Source organism: Terrapene carolina, unplaced genomic scaffold (assembly GCF_002925995.2).
Source record: "Terrapene carolina triunguis isolate 2854851 unplaced genomic scaffold, T_m_triunguis-2.0 Scaffold21, whole genome shotgun sequence".
Lineage (NCBI taxonomy): Eukaryota > Metazoa > Chordata > Testudines > Emydidae > Terrapene > Terrapene triunguis.
Window position 1 is genome coordinate 21432758 of NW_020664372.1, and position 25527 is coordinate 21458284.

The 25527-nt window shown below is 43.5% G+C and overlaps 1 protein-coding gene across 1 annotated transcript in view; it reads left to right on the top strand.

Moving 5' to 3' along the window:
- HS6ST3 (heparan sulfate 6-O-sulfotransferase 3) overlaps positions 1–24867 on the top strand; it is a 512987-nt gene extending 488120 nt beyond the window's left edge. Inside the window, exon 3 of the mRNA XM_026658247.1 lies at positions 24159–24867. Coding sequence (XP_026514032.1) covers positions 24159–24867 — 709 coding nt within the window. The remainder of the gene's footprint in view (positions 1–24158) is intronic.
- The last annotated feature ends 660 nt before the right edge of the window (positions 24868–25527 follow it).

Consider the following 25527-nt stretch of genomic DNA (forward strand, 5'->3'; position numbering starts at 1 on the left):
CACACACACACACACACACACACACACACACACACACACACACACACACCTTCTGCTAAACGTCCTGAATCAGTTGTACAACACCTATCCAGACAACCTGTGAACAGCAGCAGCACATCAGCTAACAAATGCAACACAGGGAGGTTGCTGCAAGAGAAACTGCCCTGTGTGACACCATCCCAGTCAGTTTCTCTCTATAGTTAGCTCACTGTGTAGCTTACTTCATGCAGAAGGAAACTGATTAATCCTAGCTAGGGAAAAGTCAGTTTCCTTCTGAATCAGCTTAAAAACATATTACACACAGGAGGAATCTTTTTCCCTGTGCAACTCTTTCATGCATAAAATGCTGCTACTCTTTCAGAGAGCAAACAATAAGAAAAAAGAGCAATAAGAGAAGAGTGAAAAGATAGCAGAAAGGAGGAGCAAAAATGCAAGAGAAGAAAAGGGCAAAAAAAGAGACACATTGAGAAAAAGGTAAAGCAGAAATAATAGCAGTAGTCTGAATATTGGTGATTCATTGTCTAGCTAGTCTAGATATTTAGATTGTTCTCAGTGCCTACCACATTCAATATTTATTCCAAAGGATCTTGTGTTCAGTGTCAAAGAAATGAGGATATTCTTTTGAGATTCAGTTGAGACAGAAAATGCCTCAGGGAGGGTGTGCTGTATAGCACTCCTTGCACCTAGTGGTGGAAGATATCTTGTGTGCACCCCTGCTGCTCACTGCCAGATTCTAGCAGGGGATATGGGGAGGCTTGGCCATGCCCATAACCTGGCTAACCACACCCACTTGGGGCCCTGGAGTGGCAGTAGATCAGGGGTGGGCAAACTACGGCCCGCGGGCTGGATTTGGCCCCTCAGGGATTTGGATCCGCCCCGCGGGATTGCCCCCCCTGGCGCTGCAGGCCCCGCGCCGCTCTCCAGAAGCGGCCATCACCAAGTCCCTGTGGCCCCCGGGTGGGGTGGCAGAGGGCTCCATGTGTTGCTCTTGCCTCCAGGCACCGCCCCCCGCAGCTCCCATTGGCCGGGAACAGGGAACTGCGGCCAATGGGGAGAGGTACCTGGAGGTGCAGCAAGGGCTGCACACATGGAGCCCTCCTCCCTCCCCCAGGCCCGCAGCGCTTCCTGGAGCGGTGCAGGGCCGGGGACAGGGCAGGCAGGCAGGGAGCCTGCTCTGGTCCCGGTGCGTGCCACTGCCACCCCAGAGCCCGAAGCCCTCCTGCACCCCGCCCCCCAACTCCCTGCCCTAAGCCTCCTGCCTGCACCTTGCCCCCCAACTCCCTGCCCTGAGCCCCCTCATACATCTCACACCCCTCCTGCACCTCAACCCCCTGCCCTGAGCCCCTTGCTGCATCCTGCACTCCTGTGCACCCTAACCCCCTGCCCTGAGCCCCCTGCCGCACCCTGCACCCCTCCTGCAGCCCAACCCCCTTCCCTGAGCCCCCTCACAGAGCCCGCACCACTCCTCTGCCCCAATCCCTTACCCTGAGCCCCTTCCTGCACACCCCACCCCCTCCCACACCCCGCACTCCCTCCCTCCCACACCCCAACCCTCTGCCCAGGCCCTGCATACAATTTCCCCATCCAGATGTGGCCCTCGGCCCAAAAGGTTTGCCCACCCCTGCACTAGACGCATTCACCAGTCTTGATCGACTAGTGCTCAGGGAGTGCTAGAGGCCTGCCCAGGTGCACTGAAGGGATGGGACTCCTCCCAGTACACCTATGTAGGACAAGGCACAATACAGCCCCATATTTGAACTGTAATGGGTGTTAGCACGACAAGAATTTCCTCTTTTTTCCAAGTATATTTTTTGGTCATAAATACTTGACAGTATTAATGTGTTTGTTCCTAGCCTAGTGAGCGTGTTTTTATTAGGAACAATGTGGAGGAGCATCTGAGATTAATTATTTCAGAGATGCAGTTTGCCTGAACGTACTTGCTGCTTGTGGGTCTTTTTATCAGGGTCCTTGGGAGCATTAAGGTCTCATAAATAATGGTGTGTGAATGTTTTCCCTTCTTTCTTTTATTCCCTTCCATCTGTGCAAAGTTTTCTGTCTTCTCACTTTAGATTATAAAGTTGCTTCCCACTTAAGAGGCAGGATATACTAGAGCTAAATAACATGCAGTGAGAATTCTGGAATGTATAGTTTTGTTCCACCTGGAGAATACAATAGCTTGTTACATTTGTTAAGCAAATTTTTGTCTTACAAACCCACTTCCCAAAAAGGTTCTTTTGAATAATTTCTTAGCTATTTCTTTTAGTCAGGGGGTATTACTTTGATTATTCAGAAAATAGCATGGTAGAATTTTTTTAATGTACAAGTTTTATTGTATTTAAAAGTATTTAGCATGCAATATTCATCTTGAAAACACTTACTAAAAGAATACAGTTTTAATGATTGTTAAAGCTTTAAGCAGCAAGGGCAATTTAGGTTACATATTAGGAAAAACTTTCTAAGTATAAAGGCTGTTAAGCTCTGCACAAGGGGAGTTGTGGGATCCCCATCACTGGAGGTTTTAAGAACAGGTTGAACAAACACCTATCAGGGATGGTCTAGGTTTACTTACTCCTGCAGCACAGGGGCTGGACTTGATGGCTTCTCGAGAACCCTTCCAGCCCTATATTCCTCTAATTCTATGATTCCAGTGAAAAGGTTAAAAGTTAAAAGCATTTAAATAATTATCAATTTTAGGAAAATTCTGATGGATTTTATAACATTACTATCTGAATTTTGGTTTCTTATTCATACTTCAGTGTGTTGATTGAAATATTATCTATGAAAGAGGGAGTGATTTCTAAAATTTTGTAAAAGAACTTTAAAGATTTTTTAGGATATACTTTTAGTGTTTGTTTTATTCGGGGGAAGGAGGGGTCAGCAGTCTTAGTTCTGTGTACAGTACATTACTATCCAATATATGATGGTAATATACAATAGTATGTTACTATCCCATATATATGTTGGATCTGATTTTGTTGAGAGCAAGATAAATTTGTTGTCTGAAATAGTATCATGCATCTTGGGAGTAGGAGGAAGAAATCATAAATCCCGTGAGGCCAGAAAATTGACCATCGGACATGGAATTGGTTCCTTGATCTTGTGTTTAGTATTGTTTAGGTAGGTTTTGTTTCTACTCTATAAATTCAGGTTTAGCACATGCAAATAGAAAATACATTTGAAAATGGCAGCTAATCATTTTTCTGGCTTCCAGTTTAGGAAGACTGCACACAATGTTGAGCCTGTGATAGGAAAGAGGGAAATAAATGGAGAATTTTACTGAAAAACAGAGCATGGTACTATAGTAAGCAAGTCGACGATCCACTTCCCAATCTTAAAATCTGTGTGCTAACAATAAAGGCAAGCAAACTTCACCAGTAAGCACTCGCTGTTTTCCTATTTATTAGAAAGATAAAATTGTTAAAGGGAAATCGAAGGAAGCTTACAGTGTTCCAGCAGTGCGGTATGTGCTTTGTGTATCAATGTAAAAAGGAGCAATCACTTCCCAGATATCCTGATTCATTGGACTTTTAATAATAATTAATAATTAGCTCTTATATAGTGATTTTCATCTCCAGATCTCACAGTGGTTTACAAAGAAGGGTAAATAAAATTAGCATTTATTTTCTATTTTAAATAAACCCTCTATATTTGAGATTTTATCTGTAAAGATTTGGTAAGTTTAATATATTTATTGTATCAATAATAGTGCATATTCAATTGTCTCTGTGGGAAAAGACTAGCAAGGTTGAGCTATTTGCATATTCTTGTCGGTAAATCAAAGCTTCTTGTACTAACATAAGAGGGTATTATTTTACATTGTAAAGATAAAATTTCAGAGACGATTACAACCAGCACTCCAAAAATGAGAGAAGCTGATCTTGTTTTCTAGAGAAAGGAGAGCAGAAAAGCGATTCAAATACTGTGGCTGGATTTTAATAAGGGCTGGATTATCTCATGGCCCCTAACTGAATTTATACCAATGCAAGCAATAAGACTAATCAAATGTCATGCTTCAAGTTGTCAGATGAGTGCCTGCAGGGGCCAGGAAGGCTCCCCCTCTCTCCCCCGCCAATGCAGATGTGCATCATTGATTAGGATTTGGCCATTCCAGAGGAACGTTGTTGATCTAGAAGAACCAATGGCCTGCTTGGAATAGTAATTTCTGTGGAATCCTGACATCAATACAGGACTTTTACCTTGAATATTTTTTTCTTCATCTTTACATTGCTGTAGACTGAACCTCATCACCCAAACTGGTTAAATTTTGCCATATCACTTTAAAATATTGCTTGTTGACCAAAAGCCTTAGGAGTTGTATTTCAGCTCAGGGTCTGGAAACACTTTTGAAGGTGTTAATAGTTTGGTGAATTTGTACTGTAGCAGCCCTAGGTGCACCCATGGGGAAAAAATAGTGGGTGCTAAGCACCCACCGGCAGCCCCCCTACCAGAACCTCCCCCCAGCACCTTCTGCCTGCCAGCGGGCCCTGCAGATCAGCACCTCCCCCTCCCTTCCAGTGCCTACTTCCTGTTGCAGATCAGCTGTTTTGCAGCATCAGGAGGTGCTGGGGGGGAAGAGCAAGGGCGCAGCACGCTTGGGGGAGGGGGTGGAACTGGGCGGGAAGGGGTCAGGCTGGGGTGGGGAGAGGTGGAGCAGGGGCATAGCGGGGTTGGGAAGAAGCAGGGCAGGGGTGGGGCCTTGGAGGAAAGGGTGGAGTGGGGGCGGGGCCGGGCTGGAGCACCCCCTGGCAAATTAGAAACTCAGTGCCTATGGTACCAGCAAAGCCAGACCCACCTGTGCTGCTTGTAGTGTAGACTCTTATCAACAGAAGGAGTTTTTCCATCGTTGATGTAGGTAATCCACAATGTTGGGGGAGAGCGAGCAACAGAGGACGGGGGTATGGAGTGAGTGGGGGAGGGGGCCTCGGAGAAGGGGTGGGGCAGGGGCGGGGCCTCAGAGGAGGTGTGGGACAGGGGGCGGGGCAAGGGTGTTTGGTTTTGTGCGAGTAGAAAGTTGGCAACCATAAAAGCCATGAGTGAGAGAACAGAAGCAGAGAGTTGAGTTCCAAATATCTTATAGAGGGCTGTGTAAATAACATTAGCCTCATTAATACAGCGAGTATCTGACCTATGGATCATATAATCACAGTGCCACTAACACCGTTACTGTTTTCACTGCTCTTTCATTTTTCATAGGCCTGTTCATTGATCGGTGTGTGCTATTTTTATCTTGATTTGAATTGCACTCCAGTTATAATACAATAGCAAAATGCTTCTAATAAAGCTTCATCAGCTTCAGAGGTCAGCATGTAAAGTGATTATTTTATAGAGGAACATTCACTTGAAATTATAGGTGTAACTTGTTTCACTTTTTCATTACAACCATATAGTGTCAACTTTTCATGTAAAATTCTGTCATTAACAAAAGTTTTAGTAGATACAAGGCCATAGACCCTTATTCTAATATGAAGTCATATATTGTAGGTAGTAGCAATATAATATAGATGTCTGGAAATTAAGTTCCACAAACAGCTTTCTGCTCTTAATTCCATTATAGAACTTTAGGAAGGTAAGAGGGCCCTCTTGTGGCTATCTATTGTCTAAACAAAAATGGAGCGAAATCTATTAGATCAAGAGAGAAGAGAGAGCGAGAGACAGTCTTTGAATGTATTGCTTTGAATTCCATTTTTAATACTGAACATTTTCAGTTTTAATCAGGTACCTTTGAGTATTACAGTGGAAAGGATAGAAAGTGCAATTCGGAGGCCAACTAGGAGGCCAATAGTCTTTCTTGTAATTATTAAATTTGAATACACTGTATGCGTCTTATTCATTGCAGTACAGGAAAGAGTGTGCAGGGTTACAACACGGTAAGAGGGATTTTGTGAGAAACAGAATTAAAACTGCTTCTTATTCCTATGTATTTTCTTTGTTCTTAACTTACTGATTGTTGAATTGATAGGCAGAACCCTGTTAGCCGTGTGTATTCTAATGGGGTCTGAGAGAACTGTTTAATCTCCAGATTGTTGTGATCTCCACCTTGCAGTAAGTAGAACACACACACAAGTTACCACACCTTGTGGTGTTTTTGAATATAGCAACAAACAAAGGGAAGAAAATAGTATTTCTGTCCTGATACATGACATTTGCAAAGAACATTTCTAATTTAAGGTCACAGTGCTTGAAGTCAGAATTAATATAGACCTAAGGCAAAGTTAAGAGAGAGAATAAATTGAGGTTTTCAAAGAGATTTCAATTAGTGCGCATTTTATTGTTAATTGCTTTATTAATTAGGCAGAATTCCTGCCTGCAGGGGTCAGGAAGGTCTCCCCCCACCCGCTGTACAGATGTGCATCATTGACTACGATTTGGCCATTCCAGAGGAAGGTTGTTGATCTAGAAGAAACAATAGTCTGCTCGGGATGGTGATTTCTGTGGAATCCTTACATCAGTACAGAACTTTTACCTTGAATATTTTTTTCTTTATCTGTACATTGCTGTAGACTGAACCTCGTCACCCGAACTGGTTAAACTTTGCCATATCACTCTAAAATATTGCTTGTTGACCAAAAACCTTAGGGAAAATATTGGAGTTGCATTTCAGCTCAGGGTCTGGAAACACTTTTGACAGATTGGTGAATTTGTACTGTAGCAGCAAAGCCAGACTCACCTGTGCTGCTTGTAGTGTTGACTCTTATCAACAGAAGGAGTTTTTCCCTTGATGTAGGTAATCCACCTCTCTGTGAGAGGCAGTAGCCAGGTTGACAGAAGAATTCTTCCATCAACCTTTCTATGTCTACAGTGGAGGTTAGGTCAACCTAACTACAGTGCATGGGGCATGAAATTTTTCATAGCCCTGAGCAATGTACCAAGGTCAACCTAAGTTTTAGGTTTAGAGTAGGCCTCAGTCTCTTTATTTCCCCTTACCCTCTCTTTAGATTCCTTTCTCAAATTGTTTAGCATCTCCAGGCATGAACTGGTACAGTAAAGTTTACAGAGAGGCATATGCTGGTAGGCTTGGCTTGTTGAGATTTGAAGGCAAAGGAAGCGGTTGTCATTAATTGGATTGTTCCAAGTGTATGGGGTGGCAAAGAAAAAAGGCAGAAAGCCCGGAATCAGAGAGAGGCTGTAAAATGTATGTAAAATATTCAGAGTAGTAGAGTAGTAGAATTACTGTAATGCTTCAAAATCCACTGCAGTGAAAAATCCCATTGAACCGTCATTTGAGAAATCAAGCTTTAGGAGAGAACTTCAGTGACTAAATTAGTGGAGAATAAAGAGAACTTGATTAGGGAGAGAAGCTGGATACGGGCTACTTACAGCACAATCTTGGCTGCCACGAGATCCATTTATGGAGTGGCATTTGCATATGTTTATGCTGCTTCTCCTACCTGGTCAAGAAGAAAAGCAGGATTTTGACAGCTGACATGAAAAGGAGGAAAAATTGAAAGAGAAAACCATATTCTAGTTGAATATAATATTGAACATTTAAAACAAAAAGAAACCCAATGTGGCCTATTTAGGGTTGACAACTTTTTAATGGCACAAAACTGAAAACTCTTGCCCCGCCCCCTACCCCATGGTCCCACCCCTTCTCCAAGGACCTGCCCTCCACTCACTCCATCCTCCCCCCTCCTTCTGTCATTCTCTCTCCCAGCCTCACTCACTCACTCATTTTCATTGGGCTGGGGCAGGGGATTAGGGTGTGGGAGGGAGAGAGGGCTCTGGCTGGGGATGCAGGCTCTGGGGTGGGGCTGGAAATGAGGCGTTGGGGGTACAGAAAGGGTCTCAGGGCTGGGACGGGGTTGGGGGTGCATGAGGAGGTGCTGGGTGTGGGAGGGGGAGAGGGCTCTGGCTGGGGGTGCGAGCTCTGGGGTGGGGCCACAAATGAGGGGTTACGAGTGTGGGAGGAGGCTCCGGGCTGGGGCAGGGGGTTGGGGTGCAAGAGGGGGTGAGGGCTCCAGCTAGGGGTGCAGGCTCTGGGGTGGGGCTGGGGATGAGGAGTTGGGGGTGCAGAAGGGTTCTCAGGGCTGGGGCAGGGGATTGGGGTGCATGCTCCGGGAGGGAGTTTGGGTTCGGGAGACGGTTCTGACCTGGGGCAGGAGGTTGGGGTGCAGGAGGGGGTTTGGGGTGCATATTCTGTCCAAGCGGCGCTTACCTCAGGTGGCTCCTGGTCGGCGGCGCAGCAGAGCTAAGACAGGCTCCGTATGACTCCCAGAAGCAGCCAGCATGTCCAGCTTCTAGGCGGAGGGGTCAGAGGGCTCTGCGCACTGCCCGCGCCCGCAGGCACTCGGGGCAGAGACTGCGTGCGGAGTCCCTGTGGCTGCCCTTGGGCCTAGGAGCCGGACATGCCAGCCGCTTCCGGGAGATGCGTGGAGCCTGTGCAGGCAGAGAGCCTGCCTTAGCCCACTGCGTCACCGACCAGACTTTTAGCGGCCCGGTCAGTGATGCTGATCGGAGCCGCCAGGGTCCCTTTTCGACCGGGCGTTCCAGTTGAAAACCAGATGCCTGGCAACTCTAGGCCTAATGTTTAAACAGCCTACACATGAAACACTGAATGAAAAAAAGCTATATGTGTGTTTTCTCTAGTAGAAATTAGATATCAATTTTCAGCTTGCACATACATATTGTATATCTCAAGCGATAGGTAAGGCATTGCTTTCTTGCCTAGTAAAGTATTTTAAGCTTTGTTAACATCAGGTTTGCACAGATTTACTTTAACAAATAAATTGGAAAAATAAAAAAAAAGTAGTGTGTGGTTCAAAACCTTGGTTTATACATATTTACATAGCAGTTGCTGATAACTAAATTAGATGCCAACCAATTATATGTACATTTCAGTATTCATACAGTGTAACTCCCATTAGTGTTATCCATATGCTTGGATATTTCTGAGCATTATACTGAGAAGAAATCTTTGGGTTTTTGTTGTTATTGTTTAAATACTCTTTATGTTGTGATCTTTTGGCCAGATTCATTAAAGCTACATGATAACAGGAAAATATTTTTCAGTAAATAAGATATGTCATTCCTCTTAGTAAACTATGTAGGGAAATTTGAGAGAAATGTTAATGAAAATTATCACGTTGTTTATAGGAAAACAACACTTCATTAATCCCTAGTAATGTTGGTTATAATCAATAACATACTCCAGCCCAGTGGGGTCTATTTAACATCAAATCAATTTCTTTGTATTCATTATTCTTTGTACTCATGATACTTTTGGCCCAAATACACCTTTCCAGCTCCCCACTTCCACCCTCCAAATATTCTGAGGTTGGTCCTGCTTTTTGTTCCATCTCAAAAGTCAGTAGGATCAGACTGAACCAAACACAAACCACAAAAGATTTGTCTGTTTGTTTGGGGTTTTGGGGGATGGGTGGAAATGGTTTTGTTTTCGTTCCCCAAATATTCTCTTGTCACCTAGACATGTGTCCTGGAAAACAGAGAATGTCTCTTTAAACTCGGAATGTCCCTGCTTTCAGGGTCTGTCCTCGTAGAATTTTACAAAACCACGTGTACTGTCCTGGTTTTTGTGATTCCTTGCGTCTGCAGCTAGCTAAGCTGGTGAAACTGACAGTAGGTTGGTTGAATTTATATGCACCTCAGGGACCACAGGTCTAGCACATGGCTGCCCTCCGACCCATGAGGTGTCACAATGAGATGTCCTCTAACTAAGTCCTTGAGCTGACCTTCACTCATAGAGCCATATCAACAGGGTGACACAGAGTTAAAGGGAGAGTTATTGCTTTGCTGAGGAGGAAGGAGTGGGCACTTTTACTTTATCGCTTCCCCCAACACGCAGCTGCCTCTCTTTCACCCCTCTTTCACACCCTGAACGATTTCTCTGTGCAGCACCGTAATGGGCCTCCCAGTTTCTCACTGTAAATATCTGGTCACCCTATTGTTACCTTACTAAAAACCTGCAACCCTCTCCCCTGCAGGGTTCTAGTGCCAACTCCTTGGTCCTACCTCGCAAATGTTCCCTGGTGGCCAAGTGCACCATTGCAGGTCTGAGGGGAAGAAATCCTTGTTGGGGGGCTACATGCCACCCCAGACCCTACTTGCATTCTGAGGCTCCTAAGATTTCCCTCCTGAGGGTTGGCAAGCATAAGGAGGGGTCTGGAGTAGCTCAGCAGGCCAGCTGAGACTGGACTGAAGAGCTACGGTCCTCTACTGCCTCCTGCAGAGCAGCATTAATCTCCACCCTTCCTGCTCGCCTACCACCTCCACTCCTTTCTAGAGCCAGACCTTTTTTGGGGGAAATTGCTATTGTGGGTCATCGCCCCAGCTCATCCCTCCTTTATTCCATGAGGCCTCTCTTAAAAGTGGCTGATTTGGTGCCCCCTCCCCACCATGCAAGGGTGAGAGAAGGCACTGGGGAGAGGTGAGATGAAAGAGAGGAAAATACAGCCCCTATCTCCTCTTTCCTTCCATTCAGTGGCATAACAAAGGGCCAGGCAAGAGAGGGAAATTATTGAAGCTACTACATAGTTTTTAACACTCCCTCCTTGTGCTTAGTTACAGTAGTTCAGTATACAAGATATTTGTTCTGTATGTATTTTCTATTTACAGTTATGTCAACAAGAGACTAGCTGCATTAGTTATTGCTAGTTCATTTTAGCAATTTAAAGGATGCTTAGAACAATTGAGCTGTATGTAATTTAGACAAGAAACAAATCTGTAGAGGGGACTTGCTAGTTTGCTGTCTCATCAAGATGTGATTCAGAACAATTTATATCGCGGTACTTTGCTGGAAAGTGGCATATTTGCTTTTCTATTAAATTGACTGATTTGTATGTTTCCAGTTCAGTCTTCTTCACTCTCAAGTAAATTGTCAATTCCCTGTCTTACGCTTTTATGTATTTTATATGCCTCAGAACTATGTCCACAGTATCCAACCCTTAATTAGGCACATACATAAAAATGGCTAGATTTTCAGAGGTATTTGAGTGCCTGCAGCAGTATTGATTTCTGAGGGGCTTTTCATCTTTGAAAATCAGGCCTCTTTTATTTACATGCCTAAATATGCATTTTGGGCACCCAGTTTGAAAATCTTCTCTTACAGCTTCACAGCAGCACCAAGGAAGGCAGCTAAACTATACAATATGGTAGGATGTTTTATTAGATTGGTATTCAGACACTACCTGTGTATCCTTCCTGATATTCTGTGATTAGACCTATGTGTGACGGATCATGTCATTAGCCTGGGAGTTGCTCAGGACCCAGACTTCATAACCATGAACATAAATCACATCTTTGGGGACGTGTAGTGGGTCTGTCATCCCCTCCAACTCCTAGAGAGTCTATGTCTTATGAAGTGCAACTGAAATAAATATCCATGAATATGCTAAATAATTCAGAGCAGAGGCACTTGCTCCCATAGCCAGAGCTACAGCCCTATACAGGAAAAGGCAAAGCATCGGCCCTGTGCACTATGATGTGTTAATATACATTTATTCTGGCACAATCACTAGGGGACAAGTGAAGGCAAATATGATTATGTAGCAAAAGTGATTCTATTTTGATGAGTTTTGTGATTGGTATATTTGGCAACAGTGTAGTTCTGCACAATAACAAATACATTCCACCATGTAAAAAAAATGTGTCTCGTCTCTACTACAGCTATGTTTTTGGAGCAGTAGGTCCTGAGCTCCAGTCCCACTGATGACTCATTAGACTTTGTGGCCAATTGGTGTGAATAATAATGGATTATTATTAATATGATTATTTACATTACAGTAGCATCCAAAATGTGTTATGCATTGTACAGGCATAAATTATAAAATAAATAAAGATATCCTATCTCCTAGAACTGGAAGGGACCTTGAAAGGTCATTGAGTCCAGCCCCCTGCCTTCACTAGCAGGACCAAGTACTGATTTTGCCCTAGATCCCTAAGTGGCCCCCTCAAGGATTAAACTCATAACTCTGGGTTTAGCAAGTCAATGCTTAAACCACTGAGCTATCCCTCCCCCCTAAAGGCCTAGAGGAAGACACATTGCCTGCCTCAAAAAGCTTACGCTCTAGGGGACAAATAAAAGGCCTGATTTGTATATATCCAGTTCATTCATCTTCACTCGCAAACAAACTATCAATATCCTGTCTTACCCTTCTGCATGTATTGGATCCAAAACAAAGGGGGAGGGAATCTTAGTCTATGCAACCATATCAGAGCTGCAATTGGTCATTGGGCTAACATAGAATTGGGTGGTATGTTCTCAGGAATATGAGGTGACAACAATACCCTATATAAATAAAATAGTTACCCGATTCTCCTTTCACTTACACCAGTGTAACTCTATTGAAATCAATGAATTTCCTTTAGTGTAAGTTAAAGGAAAATCAGCCACTCTAAGGGAAAAGTGACATGTAGCATTTTATTATCAGGGGTTCTCTCTCCTTTTTTTTTTTGTTTGGTTGTTTTTAGGAATACACAAATTCACCTCCTCTTAGTTATTTGATGTCTAGCATTGAATTATCTTTAAAGGTGGTTCTCCTTCATCTGACATTCCGTAAAATGAAGTGTAGGACACTAATCCTCTGATCAGAAGTCATGCGGTAAATTAGCAAGTTTTGTAAAGCTTTCCTGAAGTGTCTCTGATTTCACAAATTTAAAACTTCAACTTAATACTTCAAGGGCTAATCAAAAACTGACAATTTTGCAAATCTTGGACATTACTAGGATATATATATGCAATGTTGTTGTAGCTACATTGGTCCCAGGATATATACAAGGTGGGTGAGGTAATGTCTTTTATTGTCCCAACTTCTGTTGGTTTAAGAGAGAAGCTTTTGAGCTACACAGAGCTCTTCTTCATAAACAAAAACTTAATTGAAGAGACATTAATGTTGGTTAGATGTGACATCCCTATAAAAAGCAAGGAAATAAGTATTGTGACATCTCTTAACTGTTTCCTAATGCTTAAATAACACATTTCAATTGACAGTTACAGAATTTGCATCCTCACAATTAACTTCCTTGTGGATCACAGTCCCTTTGCAAAGCCTGGAATACAGTCCAGGATGGCGGACTCCTAGTCCTTCCTGTTGTATCTAAACCAACACAGACAAAACAAAATTAGGCCAATTTTTAAAATTTTCCACTTATCTTGAAAAAAATGGAAAATTTGAACACCTTTTTTTTTGTTTTGGAAAATTTTGACTAACTCTAGAAAATATGCTTAAACCCAGGTTTATAACCCATTATTAATTATGGTGTGATATGCAACCAAACACGGGTATTCCACGTTTCAACCATTTTTCAAACATTGCAATGGCTTATGTTACCTGTTGGCAAGTTGGAAAGTTAAGAAGTATGGGCCAGACCTGGCAACTGGAACTACGCAGCTGGACTCTTTGACGTGTGGTGCTCTGCACAGACGTCCTCTTTGTGGAATCAGTTGCAGGATCTGGCCCTGTGATAGCAAAGGTGTTAAGTGAAATGGGGGCCTGTGGTTTCAGTCCCAGTTAAAGCTAGTGGAAGTTCTGGGTGCTCAGTTCCTCAGGCACTAATTTTTTTCCGTACACTCAGAACAGGAGATATCTGCAGTAACTGTTGGCGTATGTTGACTTTTTAATGGTGAGTAGTGGCTTAATGACATTGTTTGAGTAAAGAATCTACATATAAACATACCCACATCAACCTGAGAATTAGAACCACAAATGGTATTAAATTTACAAACTCTTGAAAGTGGACCTTGGACACTCTATTCCGATCATGTGGGTGTAATATTCATCTTCATTATCTTTAGAGCTTTCATTCTGCAACACAGATTTTGCTTGTACAACAATCTGGGAGCAGAATTACAATGTCAGAATTTGAATATTTTACCCTTGTCCTTTATTCTCTGATTGATTAGGTTCAAAACGGCAGTCTCTATTAGGGAAGTATTTTTCTCCTTGTGAGGTCTTGTCTCTGATTTTGGGATGTTGGGTTAAATCCAGAAGTGGTATGTTTCATGCAATACAAACAGAGAAATTAGATAAACATAAAATATTCATTCTGGAAGTTTGCAATTTAAAACTACTTTATTTCTTAGAATTCAGAACACACAAGAACCCCAAAACAGGGAGACACAAAGCAGGCTGCTCCTTAAGGCAGCCATGTACAAGTCGCACCACTTTACTGTGGGCTGGCTTTCTGCATCTGATCCTGCCCCCACATTTTGCTACAGAGCCCCTTAGGCTGCAAACAGGACTCAGAAGCCCTCCTTCCCCCCACTCCAAAAGCAATAGTACATCACTGGAAGCACAAGGATTTTGTTCCCATAATTCGAGATCTTTTTTGTCTTGCACCACTTAAGCTGCCTCTCTCCACTACTTCTGTCATTATTAATAGAAACATGCTGTGACTCTGGTTTTTTCCCTCTGTTTCTTCCACATTGGTTTCAGAATCTCTCCATTGGAACAGGCTCTTTTTTAGTGTTAAAACCCCAAAAGCTTAGTTACAGTTTTAGTAATTAACCCCACCAGGTCTTTTACCTTCCATTCCGGCAGGAAAAACCAGTGCCTGGATATAAGAACATAAGAATGGCCGTACTGGGTCAGACCAAAGGTCCATCTAGCCAGTATCCTGTCTTCCGACAGTGGCCAATGCCAGGTGCCCCAGAGGGAATGAACAGAACAGGTAATCATCAAGTGATTCATCCCCTGTCACCCATTCCCAGCTTCTGGCAAACAGAGGCTAGGGACACCATCCCTGCCCATCCTGGCTAATAGCTATTGATGGACCTATCCTCCATGAACTTATCTAGTTCTTTTTTGAACCCTGTTATAGTCTTGGCCTTGACAACATCCTCTGGCAAAGAGTTCCACAGGTTGACTGTACGTTGTGTGAAGAAATACTTCCTTTTGTTTGTTTAAAAAAAAAACATGTTTAGTATAACATGTTTAGTATGCACCTGAGATTTTCGGTCATCCCAGTTCTTCACTCTACTTGCTGGTAGTTTCTTATAAGTAAGACTACGAATCACTCATGGAGGACTTAGAGGTCACAGATTCTGTAATTTTACAAAACCTCTGCGATTTCCTCTAATTCAGCCCCAAGCAGTGAGGGTGGCAGGGCTCGGGCTTCACCCATAACTTAGCCTTACTTATAATGCATTGTCCAATTACTTTGTTTTCCTTTTCTGCTACCTCATATGACTTCTATGTTTCAGCTGCTGTGAACTCTTGCTGCTCTTTTGTTTAACAAGCTCATCAGTCGTAGCTGATAAGGTCCCAACTGACTTTGTGAGTGAGAAGAGAATATCTTCCATTTTACCAGTTTTTGTGTTCGGAGCTTCTGATTGAGCTGTCGTGTGCAGGCTGCACCTTGCAGTGGGGGAGGAATAACAGTAAAGATGTCACTCAGCCCTCTACTGCACCTGTCTACTCCATGAAGCCACACAAAACATTTTTGTTCTCATTTTGTGGTGATCCGTCACTTCTGTAACAAATCTCACTCAGCTGTGATGTCTGTTCCATGATGATACAAGAGGCAGAATGCCCTGGCATGTGATCAATGCGACTAACGTCAGGCTCTGCACTTCCAACAAGTTTATACTTTTCTATCAAAATGATATTACTGCAGCATTAACTAAAGATTTAAAGTGTTTCATATTATTATGGTGTGAAATGAAGACATGTTGTTAGATTCATACTAGAAACTATTTTTCCCTAAAATTTTGTTAGATGATTTTCATTGACTAATGCTAACAAAGATCTTGGACTTCACACCAGTGGGAAATAAAGCCTTATGAATTTCCAGGTGTGTGTTAATTTTAATATAAATGCTAGTGTATCTGATATATGACTTCTCATACTGTTGGAGACATGAGAATTTGTAGCATTCATCTTTGATACACCTGGGACTGGATTGTGCTGGTCTTAAAGGCTGATCCAGCATACACACTTCCACACTGCATGCCTGCAATGTCTCCTGAGGCACAATCCCTCCCAGGGCTCCCTCAGGGCAGTGTGGTTCCACACGACTACTTACTCAGGCCGGTGTATAGATTACATAGTCTGGCCATTTATCTGTATATCATAGGGCCAAATAATTTAAGTGGCCCAAAGCTATCCCTGTGGTAACCCATTGACTTTCATGAGTTATTCTAGGAAGGGATTTGACTGAGTATCTATCCTGGAAAAGGTGTGAGTTTCTTGCAGAAAATAAATTGTAATGAATGGCAGGTTGGCATTGGATTAATGATTGTTTTGAAAGTGAGCTGAAGTGATTCATGGATGTTTCCATTTTATCATTACAATGCTAGCTGTTACAAGTTAGACTGCAGGTTAGACTGGCAGATGTATACTATGCAGCTATTACTAATTACTATTCTTGTGTTATGCAGTGTAGTTGTAGCCGTGTCAGTCCCAGGATATTAGAGAGACATTGTGGGCGGGTGAGGTAATACCTTTCATTGGACGAAATTCTGTTGATGAGAGAGACAAGCTGTCAAGCCACATAGAGTTCTTCATTACTCTACTAGACACTAAATATCATGGAATAAACAGAGACACTGGATTTATGGCTTATTACAACAATCTGTAACCCACTAACCCCCTCTTTTTGTCCTATCACTGCAATAGGACAATATGTGCTAACTACTTGTGCTAAACAATCTGTTCCACCTTGCATTTTGCAGTGATGCTGGGAGTACCTTTCCCAGACCTGAGGAAGAGCTCTGTGTGGCTTGAAAGCTTGTCTCTCTCACCAATGGAAGTTGGTCCAATAACAGATATTACCTCACCCACCTTGTCTCTCTAATATTCTTGTGTAGGCATCAGACACTTAAGAATCAGAGTTCCCAAATTCCCAAGTACTTAACACATCCTTCTTAATTACTTTACATGCATTTTGAAGGCTTGAATAAAATACCTTTTCATCAGTGTGTCAAAGCACATTCTGATTGTTCGGCTCTGAATGCCGAGACTCTCTGCTTTAGAGGTTTGGTTCACTTCAGGTGGTAGTCCACTGAAATACAGAATGAGCAGGCTATGGGGAGAGCAGTGTATCAAACAAGGTGACAGAAAATAATTCTGTGTTGTGTATCTACAGCAGTGAGTAGCATTGTGGACTGTAGCCAGATTACAATGGACAAGCTTGAAGTGAGGAGATTCTGTTGTCACTAAGCAGAGACAAATGCATGTCTGGACTCAAAATAGCTTAAATTCTTAGATTTCATTAAGAGGAGAAGAAAGGGACTGAAATGGGCCCCAGTTTAACTTTTTTTCTTGCACTTTTTGTGCCTTTTTTTAGGAATTAGCCCAGCAGCCAGTCCCAGTTTTAACAAGGTTTACTGCAAAACCAGATACTATGTTGGGGTGGCCAAACCAGGCTTGTGAGCCTCATACAGCTCTTTTATCATTAAAGTGTAGCTCATGGAATCCCTCCACCCCTCATTCTCTGCCTATGAGACTGGGGGAGAGGGGAGCTCATGGCTGTGAAGCGAGCTGATGGGGCTATGGCAGGGGTGGGCAAACTTTTTGGCCTGAGGGCCACATCGGGGTTCCAAAAATGTATGGAGGGCCGGGTAGGGAAGGCTGTGCCTCCCCAAACAGCCTGGCCCCTGCCCCCTCCCACTTCCTGCCCCCTGACTGCTCCCCTCAGAACCCCTGACCCATCCAACCCCTGCTCCTTGTCCCCGACCGCCCCCTTCCAGGACCACTGGCCCCCTGGCACCCCACCCCCTATCCAAGCCCCCCTGTTCCCCATCCCCTGACCATCACCTCCGAACCTCCACCCCATCCAAGCGCCCCCTGCTCCCTGTCCCCTGACTGCCCCCTGGGACTCCCTGCCCCTTATCCAACCCCCCAGCTCCCTGCCCCCTTACCATGCCGCTCAGAGCACCAGGACTGGCAGCCGTGCCACCTGGCCGGAGCTCGCAGCTCTGCCACCCAGAGCGCTGGCGGCACGGCAAGCTGAGGCTGCAGGGGAGGGGGGCGAGCCTCCCCGGCCGGGAGCTCAAGGGCTGGGCAGGATGGTCCCACGGGCCGGATGTGGCCCGCGGGCCGCAGTTTGCCCACTTCTGGGCTAGGGGCTTCTACCAGAGATGACTGGTGCCTGCTGAAAGTGGGGGGACACAATTTAAAGGTTTGCCCCCCCAACAGCTTGAATCACACCCCACCAGGCACACCTCTCCTCTTACCTTCAGCAGCTCCTCCCTCCAGCTCCCTGGTTTTAGCTCTGCATGGAGAGGCAGCAGCAAACAGCTGGGAGCTGCAGGGAGGGGCCCCTGCTTTAGCTCTCCAGGGAGAGGCAGCAGCAAAAGTAGTGGCTGTCCCTGTAGCTCCCAGCTGTTTGCCTTTGCCTCTCCCCATGGCCACAGCTCCCAGCTTGCCAGCTCCAGTAGCTGCTGTGCAGGGAAGGGGACAGCAAACCCTGGCAAAAATTGGGGGGGGGGGCATGTGACTCCTCCACATGCCCCTCATGCATTGCCTCTGGCTTTTGCCCAATGGGGAAGGGGGGGTCTTGGGGCTTCAGGTGCCTCCCATGGGGCTGAAGCCCCAAGCCCCAGCAGTGGTGCCCCGGCTCTCGAACTTCTGAAGATTATCGTATGCAGCTCGGAGTGTCAATAAGTTTAGCCACCCCTGTACTATGTATTGAGAAATATGAAATATTTGTGTATTTCAACCAGAACTACCAACATTTGAAAATGTTTTGAGACAATTTTCCAAGTAAGACAGGGGTGGTCTCACAACAACCAGAGGCTTGTGTGTACAACTTGAGGTGTTTTAGTGTAGTTTTTTAAAAAATGTATCAATGTCCTAGGGCCACAAAATTCCTTCCACTCCCAGGCAAATCCATGACATGAATGCTTCCTCTGCAGCAACAGATCCCTCTTTCCACCCATTTGGCTTTCTAACAGGAGCTAATGTAGAGGCACAGTCATTTGGAAATCTACGCCAGTCTCCGGATATCTAAGCCCCTTGCTTCTGCCACGATAGAAGAATTCTGAGGTGACTTCTTGAATAGAATTCATAAGTATCCTGTCCCCTACATGGAAGATGCATGTGTAGAAGACAAGAGAACATGAAAAACAAAACACTTTTCAGGCTATTAAAGATCTAGTGCCTACCAGACCAAATACCCATTACGTCTTGCATTCTCCCACTCATAAACTGCATTGGGGTAACATTATGTGTCATTGCAATAATAGAACACTCTAAAAACACACACAAGCATCAGACCTGACTGTCAATATAGCAAAAATACATACAAACTCCAGTGATGGAAGATAAAGGTTCAGAATTCAAATAAGCACCCTAAAACATGGGTGCTTAACTTATGCCATGTCTAGACTAGCATTTATGTTGGCAAAACTTTTGTCACTCAAGGGTGTGAAAAAACACACCCCTGAGCAATGTAAGTTTTGTCAGCATAAGCACTTGTGTCCACAGCGCTATGTTGGTGGGAGATGCTCTCCAGCCGACATAGCTACCGCCGCTCGTTGAGCTGGTTTTATTATGTTGACAGGAGAGCTCTCTCCTGTCAGCATAACACGACTACACAAGTGATCTTACAGTGGCACAGCTATATTGGTACAGCCGTGCAACTGTAAGCTTGTAAGTGTAGACATGGCCTAAGCTTCTGACATGATGTGGTGTCCTTGATGGTCATTTCTATAGATGCAAAGGATTCACATAGGTGGAGACTGAACTACTTTCTCACTTGTAGCAATGGTCGCTCCATTATAGGTCCAAGGCACAACAGTATGGCAGTGTGGGACAGCTTGTCCAGCAATTGAGCCGTTTTTGTGGATAAACAGAGGATTTAGCTGTACAGGATTGTCAATCTATCTTCTTGCAGAGGGTATTTTTACACTGCAATTAGGAGGAGTGATTTCAGCCTTTGTAGCCATACCTGAACTAGCTTTGAGATTGCTAAATCAAGGCTAACTCAAGTAACAATAGCAGTGAAGCCGTGGCAGCATGAGTGGTGGCCATTCAAGTATGTACCCAGGCTCCTGGATGAACAGAGCTAGCCCATGCAGCCACCTATGCTGCCACAGCCTCATTGCTGTTGCTACTCAAACTAGCTTTTATTTAATGCTGCAATCACATCTCCTGATTGCAATGTAAACATACCCCCACAAACTAAATTCATGAAAGGCAGACTGAGAGAAAGAGTATCTTTGGGCTTGTCTACACTTACCGGGGGAGCGACGAGTGGTGGTCGATGCATCAGTGGTCGATTTAGTACAGGACTCTCCCGTCGAATCCTGTACTCCACTGGATCGAAAAGAGTAGGGGGAGTCGACGGGAGAGCATCTTCCATCAACATCGCCTAGCGTGGACCCCGTGGTAAGTAGATCTAAGCTACGTCGATTTGAGTTACGCTATTCACATAACTCAAATTGCACAGCTTAGATCGAATTTCCCCTGTGGTATAGACAAGGCCTTAGTTTTGACAGACCACTGAAAAGCTCGATAATCATACAGTAAATATAGTAAAGGAAGAAAGTTTCTTGGCTAGTCACAAGGAAATTTGCGTAAATCATACAAAGGCATTTCCTCATTCATTTCACTGTATTTGTTTCAGATTCTGCTTTTTAGCTCATATTCCATTAGAGAACAGCAAATACATCTGCACAGCCAGTAATGAGATGGAAATGATTTATGCCCTGGAAGGTTTACTTTCACTAGTTGTCATTGCCCTGAGGCACACCAGAATGAAAATGCCATAGGTTGGTGAGGAAAGGCTGAAACATTATTAAAGGCATAAATAACCATCAATAGCAATATTTTAACATATACATTAACATCCAATACTATCCCAGAGAGGGAGGGCAACAATATGAGGAAGAAGCCTTGTATAAGCCCCTGTGAGGTGATCCAAATGTTAGCCAGACATTCCAGCTGCCTTTGAGTGTTCTCAGCATTGTGTGTTTCAGCCACTTTGAGCACAGCTGTTTTCGTTAGTGTTGCATCCAGTATGTTTGCTTAGTGATGCTGGTAGCAGTTGCAAAAATGTTGATCCCAGGCCCAGAAGCTGAAATATAATTTTTTTATGCTCAAAGCTGTTGAGTGGCAGAGAAGGATATGCAATAGTTTGGCTGCTTTTCCAGGTCTCACTTGTAACATATGCAAAACTCCGTCTGCTTGCCTGAAAGCATGTCTTAATCTGTTCTCATAAACACAAAGCAGAGTGATGGTGAAGAAGAACATTTTTCTTGAGAAGGAAAAGCATTGCTCAATATTTTCTAACCGCCCTTGGAAGCCAAAGTCCTCTACAGCCAAGTATAACTGCAGCTCAAGGGAAATAATTTCTACTACTTCGTAGTTTATAGGTACTGTAGTCAAAGTGGATGTTTCTGGGAATATCCATTCATGAATGGTCATGGGATGTTCAGGAACTATGATGACAGGATCTGTATAAGTACCCCAACAGAGTGTAATGAAACTGCTGTTAGATAGTATGGAACTGGGTACCAGCACAAAGAACAAATTATTTATGCCATACAGTCCCTCCTCAGCTTTGCCAAACATTAAGGCAAATCATACAATTCCTAATCCAAATTGTAATAGCAATACACACAAGGACACGTCCCGCTACATGCCCCTTCTTGCTCATTCAAAAAATGTATATCCCTTCTGCTGTGAAATCATTTCAGGAGCAGCTTCTTCCAGAAGATAGTAGTCCAGGAAGAGATACTGTAGCAATGCACAATCAACACTTCTGACACTGTAACATCATTGTGGAAAATACAGTATAGTTCTTGTGCAGGAAGGTCATTGATTGAGTGAATAAGACAGAAAAAAAATTTTTTGATCCCTCCCGCCTTCTAATTGCTCTGAACTGGTGGAGATACCTGCATATTTTAGCAAGAATTTGGCGTATGCAGGGGCAGCTCTATGTATTTTGCCGCCCCAAGCACGGCAGTCAGGCAGCTTTTGGAGGTCTGCTGGTAACGCGGATTCGGCGTACCCGCCGCCAAATTGCCGCCAAAGCCGCGGGACTGGTGGACCTCCTGCAGGCATGCCGCCGAAGGCAGCTTGACTGCCACCCTCACGGCGACCGGCAGGCCGCCCCCCGCGGCTTGCCACCCCAGGCACGCACTTGGTGCGCTGGTGCCTGGAGCCGCCCTTGGGCGTATGTCTCAATTTTATTTACCAAGCTTTAGGGCGTCTGGAAAAGCAGTGGAAGTCATTCAGCATTTAGAAAAGGGTGATATGCTGTGATGATCTGGATAGGAAGGACATTACACCCAGCAATTCTGAATAGTTTCTGGATTTTTCATTCAACTAAAGTGAGATCTTCTGAAAGATGAACTCTCAAAGTATTCATTGTTTCAGCAGTGTGTGTCTCCAACACCACTTGTTTTTCTGAGTGTTGGGTAGGTTCAATAAAAAGCATCTTGAGATCATGGTTGTCTGAAGAAATCTTAGGGTAATTTCAGTGGATCAGATGTTGGAGACTCATAATTTATTAATGTACTGTTCAGAGCCAGATGAGTCATGCAAACACCTATTTTTGTACCACACTAGCTGTGTTAATTTTACTCATGGACTTTTAGTTGCTATTCCAGCTGACAAAAGTTATAAAGTATTTTGGTTTTGTCTTATTTTTATATCACCCTATAATTTAGGTTAAGTTGTTATTGAATAAAATCTTCAACAGTAAATGTGTTACATGAAAGATTGTTTAGGCATACTCAATTTCAGTCTTTTTCACATTGCCATAACTAGATGTAGAAACTCTCAATGCGGCAACTAAAAGATAAATTGACAAACTGAGGTCTGCAGTTTCTTGTTCTATTTGATGTCAGGTAGATTTTAGTATCTTTTTTGTATTCCTGACAGATAACAGCTGAACATGTTAACCTTTACACTCATCAACAGTGAGTGATTTTTAGTATCCATGATCATAACTAGTTTTAATCCATCTCTCAACTCAAATTAAGTCATGTAAATGGATTTTAGTCCTGTCATTGGCCTCAATGTAACCCATTTAATGACCCATTTTCAAGTCGGCAGGTCATGCCAAAATCTTCCACATTGCATTATTTACAGCAGTTGCAGCATCCAGTTGGTATTGTCCAGGCTGCTCATATATTCTAACCATGTGCTGTAGAGAGTCATATTGTCTCAGTCCAGAAGACAGGTGACAGGATTAATATTTTCTCATTATGTACAAGAGTAGTGAGATAATTCACATCTTTGTGGTCTGTAATGCTCACCACAGTAAATCCTCAAAGGACACAACAACTGTTTCACTGTTTTATCTTTGAACCGTTGTGAGTATCTTCTCCCATTGATTCCGATATTGCTAAATACCAGCATATAAAAAAAGAGTGTATTGAGTACAATTGGATTTGTCACGGTCTCTGTAAATTGAGGAACACTGCACAATTGGTTGTGGTTAGAATCTCTTTTCCTCGAAATCAAAAAAAATCCCTCTTCTGTTTGCTGCTTGTTTTCTAGCATATCTCCTTAATCACAAATGGATGAAAATTAATAAAAAGAATTAATCACAAAAAACAAACTGCCTTCTAGTTTGTTCACAATATTCACCATGCGTTAAGGTGTGCACTTTGTGCTACTGTGTTTGTCACTGGGAGGTAGTTAATATTACTTATTTCTTCTTTCAGAACTAGTAAGTGTCTCAAAAACCGCCGTGATGAAGAACGGATGGATAAATGGGTTAGGGATAAAAATGTGTCCTTGGTGCACCTTCTTGAAAGTGACTATCTATCTTGTGGTGTGGTCAGTTTTATTATCCACATGTCATGGTTGCTAGGAATGTTCTATAGGCTTAAGTTTTACAAGTGCATTGGTCCATTTGAAAAAGTTAAGGCAAGGTCTACACTACAGATTTATAGGGGTATAACTATGTCGCTTAGGGGTGTAAAAAATCCACACCTCTGAGTGACACACTTATACCAATCTACCCCCCGAGTGTAGACAGTGCTATGTCAGCAGGAGAGCTTCTCCCATCAACAACTACTGCCTCACGCCAGGTGGATTAACTATGCTGATGGGAAAAGCTCTCCCGCTAGCGTAGGAGCATTTTCACTTAAGCGGTGCAGCTGCACTGATCCAGTGTTTTAAGTGTAGACCTGCCCTAAGACAGAGTCATTGGTTAGTAAGCATTTCGTCAGAGAAAAATAAAAATTGCTGATTAATAAGAGTAAAAGCTGCTGAATCCTAAAACTGTGTTTTAAAAATTTGTTGCAGGAACTTCTATTACATCACAATGCTGAGGGATCCAGTGTCACGGTATTTGAGTGAATGGAAACATGTCCAGAGAGGTGCAACGTGGAAAACTTCCCTCCACATGTGTGATGGAAGAAGTCCAACGCCAGATGAGCTGCCTACCTGTTACCTAGGGGATGATTGGTCTGGAGTCAGCTTGCAGGAGTTCATGGATTGTGGTTACAACCTGGCTAACAACCGCCAGGTTCGCATGCTGGCAGACCTGAGCCTGGTTGGATGTTACAACTTGACTTTTATGAATGAAAGTGAGAGAAATATGATCCTTCTCCAAAGCGCCAAGAACAACCTGAAAAACATGGCCTTTTTTGGACTCACAGAGTTTCAGAGGAAAACACAGTATCTCTTTGAGAGGACATTCAACCTTAAGTTCATTTCCCCATTCACCCAGTTCAATATTACCCGGGCCTCTAATGTGGATATTGATGAAGGGGCCCGGAAACGCATAGAGGTGTTGAACTTCCTGGACATGCAGCTTTATGAATATGCTAAAGACCTCTTTCTCCAACGCTTTCAGTACTCCAAGCAAGAGGAGCACCAGAAGAACCGGCAAAAACGGCGGGAGGAGCGGAGGCTACTCCGGGAGCAAAGAGTGCACCAGTGGCAGAAGGAAGAAGCAGCAGCAGAAATAGCTGTTACTGAAGATTATAACAGTCAGGTGGAGCGATGGTGACACTTTTCATTCTTAGACAAATAAAAGAAAAGAGAATTGAAAACCCTGATAATTTCTTGAACTTGGTTACTCAGAGATTACACAAGGAATGAGTGTTGCCTTGGTAAATGAGACTGAGTCTCACAGCTGCCCTTCTTTGTCTTAGTTTTTCTTAGTTTCTATCAGCTAGGAGAATATATATATTTTTGTGTTTCTCAATACATCTTATATGTCTTATTAACTGGCAGTGGAATAGATTCTTATCCAATACTAACTTCTTTCAAAGGCCTAAGCGATGAGAGTGGCTGGAAAAGAGAGCTCTTTTTTTCCCCATTAACAGATATACTCTGTACAGTTTGAGCAGCTGAAACTTGTGATGTCATGAATCAAAAATCAGAGAACCACTGAGCTGCCGACGCTGGTGTATTTCAGACTGTCCTGTGTAGCTGTGTTCTGTATTGAATGCAACAGAGAAAAACCATGTTGCCCTTCAGATGTTTACACGCAGTGTTTTAAGTAAGAAAAAGAAAATACTAAATGTGATTAAATTACATTTAGGACTTGGTGACACATGGGGCTGAAACTATTTTTTTCCTTTCTGAAAGCCTGCAGTCGTGGGTGGTTTATAAGTGAAATGAGTTATATGGTCTTAACCTAATCCCTAGCAGATTTGGCTGTGCA